Here is an 18,514-nt window from a genome sequence, read left to right as displayed (position 1 = left end):
CTCATGTTGATGGGTACTTGGGTTGTTTCCATATCTTGGCTGTTGTAAATAATGCTGCAATGAACAACATAAGGGTGCACATATTCTTTCAAATTAGTGCCTCAGATTTCTTCGGATATGTTCCCAGAAGTGGGATTGCTAAGTCATAGGCAATTCCATTTTTAATTTTTTGAGAAACATTCACACTGTTTTCCACAGTTGGTGGCACCGGTCTGCATTCCCACCACCAGTGCACTGGGGTTCTGTTCTCAACACTTGTTGATGATAACCATTCTGACAGGTGCGAAGCGGTATCTCATTGTGGTTTTAATTTGCATTTCTTTGATGATTAGTGATGTTGAACAAGTTGGATGATTCTTGTATGAGCAACTTTTCATGTCTATTGGTCAATTGTATGTCTTCTTGGAGAAGTGTATGTTCAGGTCTTTTGCCCACTTTTTAAAAACTACTTGTTTTTAGAGAGAGGGAAAGGTAAGGAGAAAGAGAGTGAAAGAAACATCCATGTGAGATAAACATTGATTGCCTCCTGTGCACCCCAACCAGGGACCAGACCACAACTCAGACATGTTCCCTAACTGGGAATAGAGCTGGTGACCTGTCTCTTTGCACGATGATGCACAACCGACTGAGCCATACCGGTCAGGGCATTGCCCACTTTTTAATTGGGTTGTTTGTTTTTCTGGTGTTGAGCTGAGTTATTTGTAAATTTTCAATATTAACCCCTTATCGGATGTATTGTTAGTATGTTCTCCAGTTCAGTAAGTTGTCTTTTCAATTTGTTGATGGTTTCCTTTGCTACACAAAAACTTTTTAGTTTGATGTAGTCCCATTTGTTTTTGTTTATTTGTTATTTTTGCTTGTTTCACTTCTGATGTTTTCATTTGGAGTTTTATGGTTTTGTGTCTTACATTTAAGTCTTTATTTTGAGTTTATTCTTGCATATGTTGTAAGAAGGTGGTCTAGTTTCTTTTTTTTTGCATGTATTGGTTTAATTTTCCCAACAACATTTATTGAATAGACTGTCTTTACCCCTTTATATGTTTTTGCCTCCTTTGTCAAATATTAATTAACTATGAAGGGGTGGGTTTATTTCTTGGTCCTCTCTTTTGTTCCGTTGATCTATGTGTCTGTGTTTATACCAATACCATGCTGTTTTGATTCCTATAGCCTTGTAGTATAGTTTCATATCAGGAAGCATGATCCATCCAACTTTGTTCTTCCTCAGGATTGCTGAGGCTATTCAGGGCTTTTTGTGCTTCTATATAAAATTTGGATTATTTGTTCTAATTCTGTAAAATACACCATTGGTATTTTGATAGGAATTGTGTTAAATCTATAGATTGCTTTGGGTCATATAAACAATTTTAATCATGTTAATTCTTCTTATTCATGAGCATATTGCATGCTTCCATTTATTTGTATCATCTTCAATTTCTCTCTTCAGTGTCATAATTTCCCGAATATGGGCCTTTTACCTTCTTGGCTAAATTTATTGCCAAGTATTTTATTTTATTTTTTGATGGAATTTTAAATGAGATTGTTTCCTTAGTTTTTCCTTCTTATAGTTTATTATTGGTGTATAAATGTGCAATCAATTTCTGAATGTTTATTTTGTATATTGTTACTTTGCTGAATTCGTCAGTTTGTTGTGTTTTTGGTGGAATCTTTAAAGTTCTCTATATACAGCATTATGTCATCTACAAATAAGGACGGTTTTACTACTTCCTTTCCAATTTGGATGCCTTTTTGTTTTTTTTCCTTCTTCTCTGGTTACAGTGGCTGAGACTTCCAGTACAATGTTGAATAAGAGGGGTGAAAGCAGCCATTTCTGTCTTGCTCCTAATGTTAAGGGGAAACTCTTAGTTTTCCCCCATAGAATATTATGTTGGCTGTAGGTTTGTCATATATGGTCTTTACTATGTTGAGGTATATCCTTCTATTCCACTTTGCTGAGAGTTTTTATTGTAAATGGCACTGGCCTTTGTCAAATGCTTTTTCTGTGTCTATTGTTATGATCATATGATTTTTATCCTTCATTTGGTTTATTTGGTATATCATATTAATTGATATGCAGATATTGTACCAACCTTGTATCCCTGGAATAATACTTTTGTGATCATGGTATGTGATCATCTTAATGTATTACTAGATCCAGTTTGCTAATATTTTGTTGAGGATTTTAGCATCTATGTTCATCAAGGAAATAGCCCTATAATTTTCTTTCTTTGTAGCATCTTTATCTGATTTTGGAATTAGGATAATGCTAGCTTTGTAAAATGAGCTTGTAGGTCTTCCCTCCTCTTGAGTTTTTTGGAATAGTTTGAAAATAATAGGTATTAATTCTTCTTCAAATATTTGATAAAACTCACCGGTGAGACCATTCAGTCCACAACTTTAGTTCCTTTAGATGTTAGGTCAGATTGTTTGAGATTTTCTCATTTCTTGAAGTAGGACTTTATTGCTATGAATTTCCCTCTTTGGACTGCTTTTGCTGTGTCCCATAGATTTTTGGATTGTTGTGTCCTCATTTTCATTTATCTCAAGAGAACTTTTGATTTCTTCCTTGATCTCACTGTTAACTCATTCATTTTTCAGTAACATGTTATTTAGCCTCTGTGTGTTTTTATGTTTTTCAGGTTTTTTCTTGTAGTTGATTTCTAGTTTCATACCATTGTAGTTAGAGAAGATGCCTGATATGATTTCAATCTTCTTGGATTTATTAAGACTTGTTTTGTATTCTAACGGGTGGTCTATCCTAGAGAATGCTCCATGTGCACTTGAAAAGAATGTGTATTCTGCTATTTGGGGGCAAAATATTCTGAAAATATCAATTAAATTAATCTGGTCTAGTGTGTCATTTAATGCCACTGTTTTCTTGTTGATTTTTTTTTTTTTTTTTTTTTTTTTTTTGGTCTGGAAAACATATTTATGTCACTGGGTTGTTAAAATCCCCTACTATGACTCTGTTACTGTCAATCTCTTCCTTTATGTCCATCTAGATTTGCTTTATATACTTGGGCGCCCCTATTTTGGGTGCATAAATGTTTATAAGGATTATGTCCCTATATTGGATTGATCCATTTAGCATTATGTAATGTCTTTTTTTTCTCCTACCTATAGACTTTCTTTTAAAGTCTGTTTTGTCTTATATAAGTTTTGCTACCTCAGCTTTTTTTTTTTTTTTAATTTCCATTTTCATGAAATATCTTTTTCCATTCCTTTACTTTTAGTCTGTGTGTGTCTTTCAATCTGGATTGAGTCTCTTGTAGACAGCCTATGTAAGGGTCTTGTTATTTATTCATATCTTATTCATATCATATTTTGTATCTTGTTATTTATTCAGCCAATGTATGTCTTTTGATTGGAGCATTTAATCTATTTGCATTTAAAGGAATTGTTAATGGGTAGGTATTTATTACCATTTTATTGTTTCTAATTTGGTCTTATTATTATTCTTAAAGAAGGCCTTTAAACATCTTTTAATACTGGTTTGGTGGTGCTGAATGTTTTTAGCTTTTTTTGTCTGGGAAGCTCTTTATCTGTTCTTCAGTTCTAAATGATATCTTTGCTGGGTAGAGTAATCTTGATTGTAGGTTCTTGCCTTTTATCTCTTTGAATATTTCATGCCAGTTCCTTTCTGCCTGAATTGTTTCTGTTGAGAAATCAGTTGAAAGTCTTTTGGGAGCTCCCTTATAGGTAACTGCTTTCCTCTTGCTGCTCTTAAGGTTCTCTTTGTCTTCATCCTTTGGCATTTTAATTATGATTTCTTGGTTAGGACTTCCTTAGGTTTCTCTTTATTGGGACCCTCTGTGCTTTCTAATGTATTCTTTATTTCAGATATTGATCTGCTATGTCTCCCAATCTTGTTTTAGTAGTCTTATGTAGTAGGTGTCTTGTCGGGCTATGGCACAGTCTTACTGGTCATCTGAGCTAGGTGTACCAAGAGTGTCTCTTGTGTGGGTTATGAGAGCCCTTCTGTTGTAGTTCAGTCTTGATTGCTGTTGGCCTGTCCGTGAGCATGGTAAACCCTCAGGCTGGCTGACTATGAGGATTCACCCCAACCACAGTGTATTTGCCTCTGAGCAGGGGCCACCCTCCAAAGTGTAGTTGGCCCTGGACAGGATTTGGTACCTGCCAGGATTAGTTGTGTGGCTAGTTAGTTTGTACTCTAATGTGGTCTGAAGTCCACCATTGGTTGTGTTGGTTCTGAGTTTACTTGGGAGGGCCTTTGGTTCAGGTGAATGTCAGGTGCTGCCTGTAATTGGCCTTGGGCTACCTGTCTGGAGTTACCAAGCTATTCATAATTTATGACTGCCTCTACTGGGCCTGGGTGTGCATGGGAAGTGCCAAGCTGTGTACAAAAGTTATCTTCCACCAGCTCTGAGTCCAGGGACAGGTCAGTGAAAGGCCCAAGGCACCCTGATACCTGTCTTCACTTGTTATCTGTTCTGCCTCCCCTGAGACTGCTGGACTTCCTCTAGAGCCTTCCAGAGACTGTAGAGTAGGCCCAGGCTGCCCGCATCTCTCAGTCTCTTCCACAAAGTATGAGCTCTATAGGGCAGGGCAACAGGGGTTAGAAGTTAGTGGATGGTAGGATGGTCAGGTTTTTAGTTAAGCCCAGAAAATGCAATTCCCACAAATGATTATTACAAAGACTAGGGGAGGAAACCTCATCATCAATCCAGAATTATATCAGAGTTATCATTAAGTACTTTTTTTTTATCCTTATAGAACTGGGCTAATAGTATTTAGTGCTCTCATGAGCTCCAGCCCAGAGAAGATACCAAAAAGAAGCATATGAAGGCTTTTGTGGAGCAATATCACATGGTCTAGTAATCTTGGAAGCTGCCTCTAAGGGTTTTTTCCATAAGCCATAAACCATTTGGCGCTTTCCTTGTGAAGATGAAATTGAGTGAAATGCCTTAATTCTCTCATGCACTCTTTCATTAAGTCCATTGCCTCTCTGTGACTGGCTTCTCATTTCTAAAATGAGTGTAATAATGTCCTTTTTCCTTATCTGAAAAATACAATGTTAAGTAGATGTTAAAGCAAGCTGATGGAAAGTTAATACTTTTAAGGATAAATTTGTAGCTATAAGATAAATAATACTGTGATGTAGTATAGAACATAATGTTAGTGTTAACACTCCTGTATGATATATTTGAAAGTTGCTAAGAGTATTCACTAAAAGTTCTCATCACAGGGAAAAAAACTTTTTTCCCTTTTTGTTTTCTATCTATAGGAGATGATAGATGTTAAACTTACTATGGTAAGCATTTCACAATATATATGATTCAAGTCATTATGCTGTCCACCTTCAAATTGTAGTTATTTATGTCAATTATATCTCAATAAAGCTTTAAAAAGATTTTTAAGTAAATGTAAGATATTTGGTGTTAAAAATAAACAAAAAAATAAGGGGAAAATGTCATAGGCCTCAAACTTTTCTCTTTCTAAATATATTTTTACAAAATAATATATAAAATATTTCTTTGTTCCTTGCCTTAACTTTAAAAAATGGTAGTTAATCTGGAATCTTCTGAAGTTGCTCCTCATTTAAAATTGTAGGACATATTTATACATATCCCATTCCACACACTGTATAATCTGACCTCCTGTGTTTAAAAAGAAAAAAAAGGTTGGTAGGGGTTTGCTATGGGCAGTGTGCTGGGTCTTTTTTTATTATGATGCATTAATTTTCACCTAAGGGAAATTAGGTAATAGTATATAGCTCTAAATAGTGAGATACTACTACTTTGATTTTATAATATACAGTAGTCTCCCCCCATAATCCACACTTTCACTTTCTAAAGTTACCCCTAAAGTCCTAAAGTTCTAAAGTTTCAGTTACCCCTAATGAACCATTGGCTGAAAATATTCAATATTAAACTCCAGAAATAACTTACGAGTTTTAAACGGTGCGCTGTCCTGACTAGCCTGGTGACATCTTACACCATCACCCCTGCGGATGTGAATTTTCCCTTGGTTCAGCGTCTCCACACTGGATGCACTACCCACCCATTAGTCGCTTAGTGGTATCATAGTATCGCGGTGCTTGTGTTCAGGTAACCCCATTTTACTAATGACTCTGAAGTGCAAGACTAGTTAGTGATGCTGGCAATTTGGATAGGCTAAAGAGAGGCCAGACTGTGCTTTCTTTAAGTGGAAAGGTATGTATGCATAGGACAAGACATAGTACATTTAGGGTTGAGTACTCCGCAGTTTCAGGCATCCATTGGGGGTCTTTGGAAGGTATCCCCTGTTGAAGGGTGGGGGGCAGCTATGTATAAAGCTTAAAATTTAATTTTCTGGAGCTCGAGGACGCTGCTGGTACTGTAGGCTGTTCTTAAACAATATTATTTACACAGGGAGATTTTGTTTGAGGTGTTTTTAAAAATAATTTTTATTTTCAATTATAGTTGAAATACAGTATTAGTTTCAGATGTACAACCCAGTGTTAGACATTTATATAACTTACAAAGTGATCACCCCAATAAATTTAGTACCCACCTGACACCATATATATTTATAACAATATTGTTGACTGTATTTCCTATGTTGTACTTTATATCCCTATGACTATTTTGTAACTGCCGGTTTGTACTTCTTAATCCCTTCCCCTTTTTCACCCAGTCCCCCAACCCCCTCCTCTCTGGCAACCATCAGTCTGATCTCTGTGTCTGTGAGTCTGTTTCTGTTCTGCTTGTTCATTTAATTTTGTTTTCTTAGCCTCCACATATAAGTGAAATTATTTGGTATTTGTCTTTCTCTGACTCATTTCACTCAGCCCAATATCCTCTCAAGTCCATTGGTGTTGTTGCAGATGGCAAGATTTCATTCTTCTTTTTATTTTTTTAAAGACTGAGACACATTCCATTGTATATATGCACCACTTCTTCTTTATCCATTTATCTATTGGTGGACACTTAGGTTGCTTCCATATCTTGTCTATTGTAAATCATTCATTCGACTTAGTGTTTTGGGTTTCTTTGGATAAATAACATTGGGAGATTTTAACCTATATACCTTTGAGCGCTCAACAAACAGAAATCAGGAAGCTGGGAATTTATTTTTATTTTCACTAACCTCTAACTGAAATGAAGCATTTCCTTCAATTATGAATGTAGGCATCATTCATAATTGATGCTTTGAACAAGACAAAGGTATTTTTGCAGTACCTGTGATATTGTCACCAGTAGAATTCACAAATCTTTTTCACATCACACATCAGTCTTTGCTGATATATTAAAATATCTCAATATCTCATACTTTTGCTTACTTCTCCAGAGGTATGACAGTAATTAAACCTATCACTAGTCCTTTTAATTCATGTGTTACATATATTGTAATACTACAATGCTTTTACTATTTTGATAATTCTGTTTCAAAGTAATCAGCTTACTTTATAATCCTATCTGTTTTGTTTTACGGATTTAAACAAGATTCTGAGAAGGAGTCTCTGGGTTTCCAGGCACCATTTCAGAGCCTCTTGTAAGTTGCTTCTCCCCTCCCTCCAAGCAAATCTTTGCCTCAGGGCAGGAAAATCTACAAAGTTCTGTTTTCTTCTGTAAGCTTGCCAGAGGGGAGAGAGGTTGGGGGATTGGTGGAGGGGGGGACAGATGGAAAAGGTGAAGGGAAATAAGAGGTACAGACTTCCAGCTACAAAATAAACAAGCGACAGGGTACAGCACAAGGAATAGAGCCAATTATATCATAATACCTTTGTATGATTAAAGATGGTTAATAGATGTATCGTGGATCACATCGTAAGGTGTATAAATGTCAAATGACTATGTTGTACATGTGACACTAATATTTGTATGTGAACTATAATTATTTTTTTAAAAAAGAAACACATTTGTTTTAATTTTTTCTTAAAATTATGTGCCAAGGATACAGGGCTGTGAAGTAAAAAGGACAGAGACTTTGAAATGAGATGAACTGGGATGTAAAATGGGCGCCTCTTCTTTCTGGCTCTATTAACCTGAGCAAGTAATTTTATTTATTTTAGCTTCCATGTCTTAAACTGTAAAATAGGACAAATAATATACCCCTAGGTGGTTGTGGAAGTTAAGTAAGGTAGCATGTGCTGGTATAGTCTGGCATGTCATAGACAATCAAAATCCAAAGGTTTCATTACTGTCATTGTTACAGTCCTCATAACAGTGTCAGAATGTTTCCCTACTCCTTTGCAGCTAGGTGACTGTACCTACTCTCCCTACAGTATCCAGGATTCCTACAACCTGGGAAACCCAGGAGGCTTGCTTAGTATTAATAGCGTCTTGAAAGTACCTTCATCTTGTTCAAAGCACAATCTATTTTTTTTAATCTACACAAAGCATCTTTATTTATTTACCTATAATATTTTCTTCTGAATTACCTTGCTTTGTTACTTTCCTAGAGCTAATATAACAAATTCCTACAAGCTGGGTGGCTGAAAACATTTATTCTCTTTGTTGTAGAGGCCAGAAGTCTGAAGTCAAGGAGTAGTAGGCAGGATCAAGCTCTCTTTCTGGCCCTATGGGAGAATCTTGGGGTAGCTTGGCTTATATAAGATGCACCATTCTGATCTCTGCCTCTGTTCCCACGTGGCTTTCTTCCTTTAGTCTTTGTTTGTGTGCAGATTTCCCTCTTCTTCTAGGACATCAGCCATTGGAGTAGAGCCCACCTAATCCAGTATGACCTCATCTTAAGTCAATACCTATACAAACACTCTTATCTCCAAATAAGATCACCTCACAGGTGCTGGGGGTCAGGACTACAATATGTGTTAATAGGAGGACACAGTTCAACCCACAACACTTGCAAGTTGACCCTATATTCTTACTTTTAGAGCAAGCTTCTGAATGGACACATGCAACATCAGCTTTTTGGGGCTATGTTTCTTTTTTCCTCCAGTTAGCAATTTAATCTCGTTGTGGCTTCAAAAAATGTTTTGAATTATCTAATTGTAGTAATGAAATTTATCTTTTGTAAAGTAAAGAAAGGAAAAGAAAGGAAAGTATAGGAAGAAAAGATGTAGGAATCCCTGTGCAGGGAAAGTACTTTAAAACTGCACTGAGAAGCAAGAGTTAAAAGGGCAGCCACTGCACTGAAAAGCCTGTTTACAAACGTTTATGACTTGGGTGTGAATTGACCATTCAAGCTTAGATAGCCCTGAACTGAAATGAAGCTCAGGCTGCTGACCTGTGAAAAGAAGCTGACTTACACAGAGCTCTGGCCACTTATACCCCTGATTAGAGTGTTTTAAAGGCAAGAGAAACTCTCAGAGAGCATGGATGTGGTCAACTGCTTGTTCCTTCAGTGTGTCTGTGGGCCGCCGCTGCCTGTAGCCAAGTCCAGGGTAGGTTGTGGCTTGAGAGTGTTTTTTGTTGTTGGTGCTGGGTTTGTAGTTCCAGGTATAATCACACTCTTAAGTGTGTTTGAATGAACATATATTGTGTTTCAAAAGTAGGTAGACTTTGCTAAAAGAAGATTTAGTCACGGAATACGCATCTAAGTTCAAATTCGCTCTATGAGGAATGTATGTCACTTCTGGCTAAGGGGACATTGTTGGAATATGAGCTTAAAGTTGGGGGACTTTACGTTGTTCTTCCCCTGGCTCCCTCCTTCTTTTTTGCTGGGAGTAAATTGGAGGTTTCAGTTTCATGTATTCTTCTGTTAACTAATTTTTGTAGTTCCTAGAGCATTTGGTACCACTTGTATGTCTTCAGCGGGGCTGTGCATAGGTGCAGTGGGATTCCCCGGGTTCTCAGGGGTGCTCCCGGGCGGGACGGCGGCGCAGGACGGCAGCCGAGTGGCTGACCCTGAGGCCGGATGTGTTAGGGACTCCAGCCGCAGGCACCAGCCGTTCCCTGCCCTCATGGTCTCCGTCACTTCCTGGAGTGTGTTTGGTCTCAGAAGAACTTATTTCCAGAATAGCTAAGACAATGTGTTTTACTAAACCCATTTTCTTATTTCCTTTTCAGTATCAGTGAGGAAAAAAAGCTGTATGTTGCACAAGTGCAGACAAAACCACATGTACATTTGTAATCAGACTCTCATTGCCTGTCATTTTGTTGTACTTCTGTTTTCTAGCACGTTGTTTCTGAACCTTTTTATCACGGGTGATATGATAATACAAGTGGGTTTAGTCTCATTGCGTGCTTAAGTTGTCTGTGCCCTTAGATTGCTGATTTAAACTATCCATAATAGCTTTTTTCCTTATGTAATGCAAAAAATAAATATTAACTTTTCTGCGATTTCTCTTATACTTTCCCAGGGTGCTGTTACAGAGGAAAAATTTCTCCTCTACCCTCTGAGGTTTATGCTTAGGGGTGTGAGAATTAAAGTTGACAAGAGACAAATTTGCAAAAGAAAAGACAGATTTTTTTTATTCCTGTAGGTTAAGTGGGAGTTCATGGAAAAGTGTTATTCCAGAAAGTGGTTAGGATTGGGGGCTTGTATACCAACTTAATGAGGGAGAAGCGTGCTGATGGGAAAACAAGTGACTTTTAGGAGAGACAAACGGGGCTCAAACGGGGCTGTAGGAAAACAGGTGGGAGACAGGATGGTTTTGTGACTGTGTCTGTTTATGTGCGAGTTTCTTCTCTGGAGTGGTAGGAGCCCATCTTCCCTGGCTGGAAGAAAGAATTTCTATCCTAAAGGAGCAGAATTAAGACAACGGAGCTCTTCTGGGAGGCCGTGCTTTTAGGCAGGTGAAGGTGTTCTGGGCAAAAGCTCATTCAATACCTCCAGCTCAAAACAGTTCTTAAGCCAAAGCGGTGTATTCTGGGCCCCTTCAGTGGTGGCTGGAAATAAAGACAGCATCCCGGGCAGTAAGAGTCGGGAGGCAGTAAGGTCATTGAAGACCGCTAGAACCCATTTTCCTTTGAGCAAAGTGGGCAAATTCTGTGGTATAGTGGGAACAGAAATTACCAGGCCCACATCTCAGTGTCTCTCTTGCTGCTAATTGGCCGTGTGACCCTGAGCAAGTCACTTTACTTCTCTAGGTCACAGTTTTTCTAATTTGAAAAATTATGGGCACAGAGTGGAGTATCTGTAAATCCTCTCATGCTTCCTTTGCTCTTCATAACACTTCTCATGGTATGTGATATTAGGGAATGCTTAGATACATGAGATTGGAAGTTTCAGGATCTGCATTTCAGGTCTCTGTTGCCATTCATTGGCAAGAGGTTGGATTTCTCTCTCTCACAGGCCGTGCTCATGGGCAGGGCTGGCCTGATCTGCCAGCAGATGCCATCTCTAAGCAGCGTGGCTTGCTCTGCCTGCCCTGCAATCACATGACATTTCTGGTTAATTTAGTTCTCTTCCAGTGTCTGGTTCTGTTTTTATTGTATTTTTAAATAATGTATAGTGGGTGGAAGAGCTGAGTACCCCGGCTCCCAGGCCTGTGGCGGGTGGCTCACAAACTTTGGCTGACCTCTCTCCCTGCTCCCCACATAGAGCTCTGAGACCAGACTTGGAGGGGTCTGCCGAGATAGAGGTTATCTTCAGGCAGGGCTGATCAGGGCTGGTAATTCTATGGCAGTGCTTTCTAAGAGCCATAGTTAACTCTAGCTGATAAGGGCTATCTTACCAGTATAGTATTTGATTCTCACTAGGACCTGTTTTTTTCCCCCAGTGAACAGTTACAGAATCAAACTCACAGAAGTTAAGTAACTTGACTGAGGTTACGAAGCTAGCTAGGGGCCCAACCTGACTTACACAGAAATCAGCTCATTTTCAAACCTCGTGGCTTTTTTTCTAGTATGTTGCATTGCCCCTAGAAAGTTATTTGAAAAATTAGAGCATATTGCCTAATTTAATATCATAGACTCTCCAGCTGTGGTATTGTCTACCAGGGGTGTCCAACCTTTTGGCGTCCCTGGGCCACACTAAAGGAAGAAGAGTTGTCTTGAGCCACATGTTAAACACGTTGTGACACATGATCGCAAAAACAATCTCATAATACTTTAAGTAAATTTACGATTTTGTGTTGAACTGCATTCATAGCCATCCTGGATACACGCTGCCCATGGGCCACAGGTTGGACACCCCTGGCTCTAGTCTGAAATCTGAGATCCTGAAAGGTCAGCTGTGACTTGTCCAAGCTCGTACAGCTAGTTAGTAGCCCCATCTGGTTCTCTGAATCCTAGTTCAGTGCTCTCCCCTCCTCCACATCAGTGAGTGTCAGGCCCTAGCAACCTAGACCTAATCTTCTGAAAGCACCTTCTATTTTTGAACATTATTGCAAGACAAAACCGTAGAGTAGCATTACACATTTATTCGTCTACTGGCAGACCTGCCTTTCCCCGTGTTATTGTTGTGCTTATTTTGAGTGACACCGCTACCTTACTTTTTATTAACTCCTAATGGTGCTGATTTTTAAAATATATCGGTCATCAAACATCACTATTAGAATTGGTCTTAATTCGACCTCCAATTAAAGGTAGGTTTGCTTATTTTAATCCACATATTTTGTCTGTTACACACACGCACACACAAAAAAACTTTTAAAAACAAGTAAATCTAGAAAGCCTTTGTGGCAGAGCTGAGGGAGGGTGGAAGGGAATGTATATCTTTTTTTTTTTTAATACCTTCCTGGATTTTGGTGCTCACCTAAATTGTTCGAATTTGAAAAGGTTTTTACTGAGGAATCCTGGAGGCGGGGCTCATCCCTGGAGGAAGAAAGGACAGAGCCTCAGAGGATCTCCATCTCCAGGAGGAGGTGGGGCTCTGGGAGAAGGTCAAGGCCTCGCCCACTCTCAGACTATGGCCAGTTGGCCAGCCGAAGCCTGTCTATTCCTGAAGACTCCATTGCTGTGGACCCCCAGAAGGAGGACGTGATGGACAGTGGCCGCCAGCTGAGCATGGCCTCCACGGTCCCTGCAGACCAGAAGGCTGCTGTGGGCTGCCCCAAAGGAGGCCAGAGAAGACGCCCCATCTCTGTGATAGGTGGGGTCAGCTTCTATGGGAACAGCCAGACAGAAGCAATAGAGAATCTTCTAACCCAAGTAAGATCTGGTGTGCTCCCACCAAAGTCAGCAGAGCCCTCAGCTTCCTGGCTTTTGTTCTTCCTGCAAACTAAACCAGACACTTTCCTTTCTTCTTTTCTGACTCAAGGATGGTGTCATCTCAAACCTTTCTTCCTGACTTTGCAAGATGCATGTGTTAAAACTAATCATCTGACATTTGGATGCATTTTACTAATCTTCTGTCTCTGCTGGAGTAATCTTGAGTAATACGTGAAACTAGTTTGCTCTTTGTTCAGAGTCATCTGAGGTTTGAACAGGGGAGAGTAGTAGTGCATATTCAGTGAGCTTCCTGAAAGGAAAAATTTTTTAAAGAGAAAGCATCATCTATTGTTAACATGTAAAGATAAGAAGAAAATAAAGAAGTTGATTTTTTTTAGGAGATAAGGAAATAATTTTTTTTCACCATTTTCTTGCTTTTGAGTTGCAGCTTTGTAACCGCTTTGACAGTAGATTAAAATCTTAATATCATTCCCTAAGTATAATGTAGTAATTCAGCAAGTATTTATCAATTAACCAAAGAGCTCTTTGAGGAGACAAAACATTTAAATAAAGGCCCTGTTTCTGTTATTTGATGAGACTAATACCCCAGCCATGGTCCAGGGTTCACAGAACAGTACATGAGTAAGTGCCCAATTTCATATTTGAAACTTGCTAGCTGATATAACCCATAACATTCTCTTAAAAGGGAAAGTCTATACTGGTATAGGATTTTGTTTGCATTCTGCCTTTAAAGCCCAGCACAATGCCTTGTTTGTATAGCAAGCACTCAAAACCCTCTTGCTTAATTGAATTAAATTGAATTGAATTTTTAAGGTAAAAACAAAATAAGGTGAAGAATACCACAAAATTTTTTTTGTATTAAGAGGCTTTACATGCTAGGAAATAATTCTGAACTAAAGCAAACTGTAATCTCTTAATTTAAAACACAGTATAGAGAAGAACTAAAACATCTAGAAATCATTCCACTTTAAGGCATCAAAAAGGATTATAGTCAGATAACGTTCTGCACTGTAAGCTCATTTAGGGAACTAGGTGGAAAACCTAAGGAGGATATGAACCAGCATGGCCTTTGATGCAGTTATAGGGACTGTTAATATGGAAAATCAAAAGGACATAGAGCTGATTCTATAGACCAGGATACATTTGCAGAAAACTAGCTCTTCTTTTAAACAAAGCTCTATTGTCATGTTAGCTTAGGTAAACAAGAATTGTATTCCACAACTACTTAGCTGGTTCCTGCACTTGGAAGAGCAAGGAGACCGAAGTGAGCAGCTGGGCTGCAGTTGGTCGCCCTGGGCATGGTCTTTGGCACTGCTGCTGGGAACACATCTTCTTAACTTTGTGACCCTACACCTCTGTGAGAAAGCCACCACTTCCTAAATTTGCTTTTCCTCTTCTTAGCTGACACTCTGCTTTCACTGAGCATTGCCTGTTGGCATGTTGTTGACAGAGAAGATGAAATGTGAGGCTGTGAGGTAAGGGCCATGGGTTGATGCTGATTTGTTTAAACATCAGAATAATTTATTGCAATTGAGCCTCAGTGCAGCCTGAAGCTTTGATATGCTTTGGAGAAACCATGTATGTCAGTAGCTTCGAGGTGAGAATGCTGAGCTTCTTGCAGCTGTGCGTGTGAAGAGCTTGTAGGAGCTCCACTTCCTGGCATCTCTTCACAGCCTCTTGCTTTCTTTCGTAGCCAGCAGCCAGGCCTCCCGTGCCAGCTCACCAGGTGCCACCCTACAAAGCCGTGTCAGCCCGGTTCCGGCCGTTCACATTTTCCCAGAGCACCCCCATTGGGCTGGACCGCGTGGGGCGACGGCGGCAGATGAGAGCGTCCAACAGTAAGTCTCAGCGGCCCCCTGTTTGGGGTCTCCCCTTTCAGAAACTGGTGTGGAACCCTCGCTTTGACACTCTCATTAAACTGAGGTGCCCAGTGGACTGCGAACTTTTGGGCCAGGGTGTTGTCTGCCTGACAGTGAGGAAGGCTCATCTCAGGAGCTGGGCTTGTCGTCAGCTGTGCCAGGTGGGTGCTGTCTGGGTGCTCTGCATTGCCACAGTGACCCTCATGAGACACTTGCTTCTCTTACGGTGTCTGTGTGCCTCGGTGTTCCTGCGGGTTGAGATCTGACCGAGAATGGAGTCCCAGGGATTCGCCTTACCTTTTTGAAGCTCCTTCTGGGTATTTAAGATTCACAAATACTGTTTTGAACACTAAAGAAAAGTTATCTAATATAGTAGTTAATGTGTTATCATAGCACTTACTCACTTGTTGATTTAAATTAATACCGCATGTTTTGAGAATGATGTTTAAACTTCTGAAAAAGACAGTCTTCCGCTACGTGGAGGTTCATGTCAGTGCCAGCCGGCTGGGCGGACTGTGGCGCGGGCCTGGATGCACCGCACAAGAATCTCACCTGCTCTCTGCTGAGCACTTGCCGTGTGGCAGACACTGCCCTCTGTGCTCCAATGTGTTTGCTCATTTGGTCTTCTTAACTCTGTGCCATGGTGGATACTATTATTATCCTCATTTTACAGATTAAAAAAATCCAGGTATAAATAGGTAAACTGCCCTAAGTCACTCACGCATTATGTGGCAGAAATGGGACTTAAGCCCCCAGTCAAATAGAATTTTCAATAACAAGGCCCATGTTTTAACCACTGAACTACGCTGATTCGTCAGAGATGCAGCAGGCCATTAATGATACAGCTTTAACTGCCGGGCTCACTGTCTTACTCTCACAAACGAATACTACGTGGTGAGCATGGGAGTGGTGAACAGGGCGGTGGGAGGCCTGGGCCGGGTTCTGGTTCCGGCCCCGCCCCTCACCCGCCGTGCGGGCACATTCTTCCCAGGACGGCGGAGATCGAAGCTGTGCGAAGCGGGGAGGTTTAAATAAGGTTTTTTCAAAAGACTTGAGAGAGGCTAAGGGTGTTACTTGGAGAACACTTCAGTTTCAGGGAGAGGAGGGGGGAAACCAGGATGGGTCAGAGAAGGGACCAGAGAATGAAGACGTGTGGAATCAGTGGCCAAGGGAGGCGTTCTGAAGACAGCGCTAACAAGAAGGTCCCTGATAGATCTGACACAGAAATGCTTGAGAAGGATGTCCTGGGAGGGCCAAACGAAGGGTAAGAGGTCAGAGAATTAGCGAATGGTGAAGAAATGTTACCACCCTTAAGTATGTTGGCATGATATCTAACTGGCATCACACGTATTTGGAGGAATCAAGGCTAGACAGAGAGAAAAAGCAAAGAGAAATTAGATGGCAGCCCTGACAGGTGTGGTTCCGTGGGCTGGGCATCGTCCCACAAAGTGAAAGGTCACCAGTTCTGTTCCTGGCCAGGGCACATGCCTGGGTTGCCGGCCAGGTCCCAGGTTGGGGATGTATAAGAGGCAACCAATTGATCTTTCTCTCACACATTGATGTTTCTCTCCCTCTCGTTCTCTCTCTCTTCCCCTATCTCTAAAAATAAATAAAGTTGTTTTTTTTTAAAAAGAAATTAGATGGGAGTTGGAATTTGAGGAAATTTGCAAACATCTCAAGCCCAGATGTCCAACAGGGAGCCTGTTTCTACGAAACATGCCTGTGGCTTCTCCTGTCACTGGCGCCTTTTTCATTCTCTGAGGGGAGCCGTTACTGAACACCTTGGACCATTACTGCCCTCATCCATGGTCACTAGGTCCAGCCCTCCGCCTTCCCCTGCTCCTCAGGCCCCTGAGCCCGTACTCTCTGCAGCTGCCCTTCTCACATCACTTTCTTGGGCTGGGCTTTTATACGCTCTCTAGTCAGAGGTTCTGTTCCCATTCAACTCTTGCTTTGCTCTTTCCTTGCACACTTTCCTCATCATCATTGGAAGAAAGTCCTGGTTCCTTGAGTGAGTTTACAGGTTTCTCTGCAACCCCAGTCTAACGTTCCATCTGTTTCTCTCACTTCTCTTGCCCGAACTCACCACTCAGTGTTCCCGCTGTCCACTCGGGGCTCTCACACTCCCTTTGCTCTAGTTTGCCCAGCACTTCCTTCCTTTCCTTTACCGCATGTCAATGCTCTCCATCTGAAATTCGAAATTCATTCCCTGTTTACCCTTGGCAACAAAGTAAATTCCTTGTCATACTTCTGCAGAGCAGTTCAGCCGCAGGCCTCGTGTTCATTCTCTCTGATCCAGTCACCGACTTCCGGTGATGCACTGCAAGAAAGTTCTCCAAAAAGAGAGAAAAGCTGCATATACAAGATGTTCTCTGCAACATTATTTGTGATACAAAAAGTTGAGCAGTGTCAGTGTCCAGTTACAGTGGGCTATTGAGTTGAAGTCATAGATGAGTGGCTACTTCAAAACAGTTAGTTTACAACATAATTAGGAAAACAAAATGATGGCATGAAATAGGGCTGCTACAGTGAGGAACAAAACTGGAAGTAAAATTGTACGTATATTAGTTTGCTGCGGCTGCCATAACGAAGTACCGCAAACTGGGTGGCTTAAACAATAGAAATTTATTGTCTTAGTTCTGGAGGCTGGAAGTCAGGTCAGGGTGTTGGAATGGTCGATTCCTTCTGCGGGCTGTGTGGGAAACTGTCAGCCTCCATGTAAAGGTGCAAACAGTGTGGTTAGGGTGCGAGGATTGTGGATGATTTTCCCTCCAACCCGATACGCATACGAACTGCTTATTTCTGTACTTTCTGTAAGTGTTTTATTTTGTTTTGATTTTAGTGTTCTCTTCTCAAGGCAACAAATGAGTAGCTTAAGCAAAAAGAAAATTTACTGGAAGGGTGTCAGGTGGTCCGAGAATTGATAGAATGGGCGGAGAACCAACCTGGAAAGGGACGACAGTCAGGGTTGCTTCTGGGAACCAAGGAACAACAGGGAAGGAGCCAAGGAGGGACTCAGGCCTAGTGCTACCCCTGGGAATGAGTGAAGGCCAACCGCTCCTTCTGTTCTTCTGTCACTCAGTCAAGAGTCAAAGTCCCAGGATAGAGGGTTCAACTCTTCAAAGCTTACTGACGTGTCCATTGCCTGGTGGCACTGGAATTGGGAGAAGTACTGGGTGCCTCCAGGGACCCCTTGCCTTTCGTATTAGGAGGCAGGCACACGGAGGCCCTATCCCTAAGGTGGAACACAGTGGAATGGAATGGAGGTCATTCCCCCAAGGAAAATCCAGGTGGTGGTAGATATAGACAGAAATAGATTCTGGACTGGCTCTCCATTTGTGCATTCCCACATTTAATAACTATTGAATGTGTACCATGTGCCAGGTGATAGCAGTGAACAAAACAAAGCCCCTTAAGTCACTTACGTTCTATTGAGGGTGTTAATAAATTGACCAGTAACTGTATAACATGGCAGGTAGTGCTGTAAAGAAAAATAAAGCAGAGTAGAGAGTACTCATTTTTAAAAGAACATTAGTCTAACATCATGCACCTATTCCTTGTATAATTAAAAACCCTTTCCATCTCTAAAGGGAGACAACCCAAAGGCTCATCAGTTACTGCAAATACCTCCCAGTAATA

At 40.7% G+C, this 18,514-nt stretch overlaps 1 protein-coding gene across 1 annotated transcript in view; it reads left to right on the top strand.

Moving 5' to 3' along the window:
• Positions 1 to 18,514, top strand: part of SPATA13 (spermatogenesis associated 13) — a 155,160-nt gene that overhangs the window by 92,314 nt on the left and 44,332 nt on the right. Inside the window, exons 3-4 of the mRNA XM_054577201.1 lie at positions 12,624 to 12,995; positions 14,710 to 14,854. Coding sequence (XP_054433176.1) covers positions 12,624 to 12,995; positions 14,710 to 14,854 — 517 coding nt within the window. The remainder of the gene's footprint in view (positions 1 to 12,623; positions 12,996 to 14,709; positions 14,855 to 18,514) is intronic.

The sequence above is a fragment of the Pteronotus mesoamericanus genome, unplaced genomic scaffold (genome assembly GCF_021234165.1).
Source record: "Pteronotus mesoamericanus isolate MK-2021 breed Mesoamerican mustached bat unplaced genomic scaffold, CSHL_Meso_final contig_41, whole genome shotgun sequence".
Taxonomy (NCBI): domain Eukaryota; kingdom Metazoa; phylum Chordata; class Mammalia; order Chiroptera; family Mormoopidae; genus Pteronotus; species Pteronotus mesoamericanus.
The sequence above is the reverse complement of the archived record's forward strand: the minus strand, read 5'-3'. Positions and strand labels throughout refer to the sequence as shown.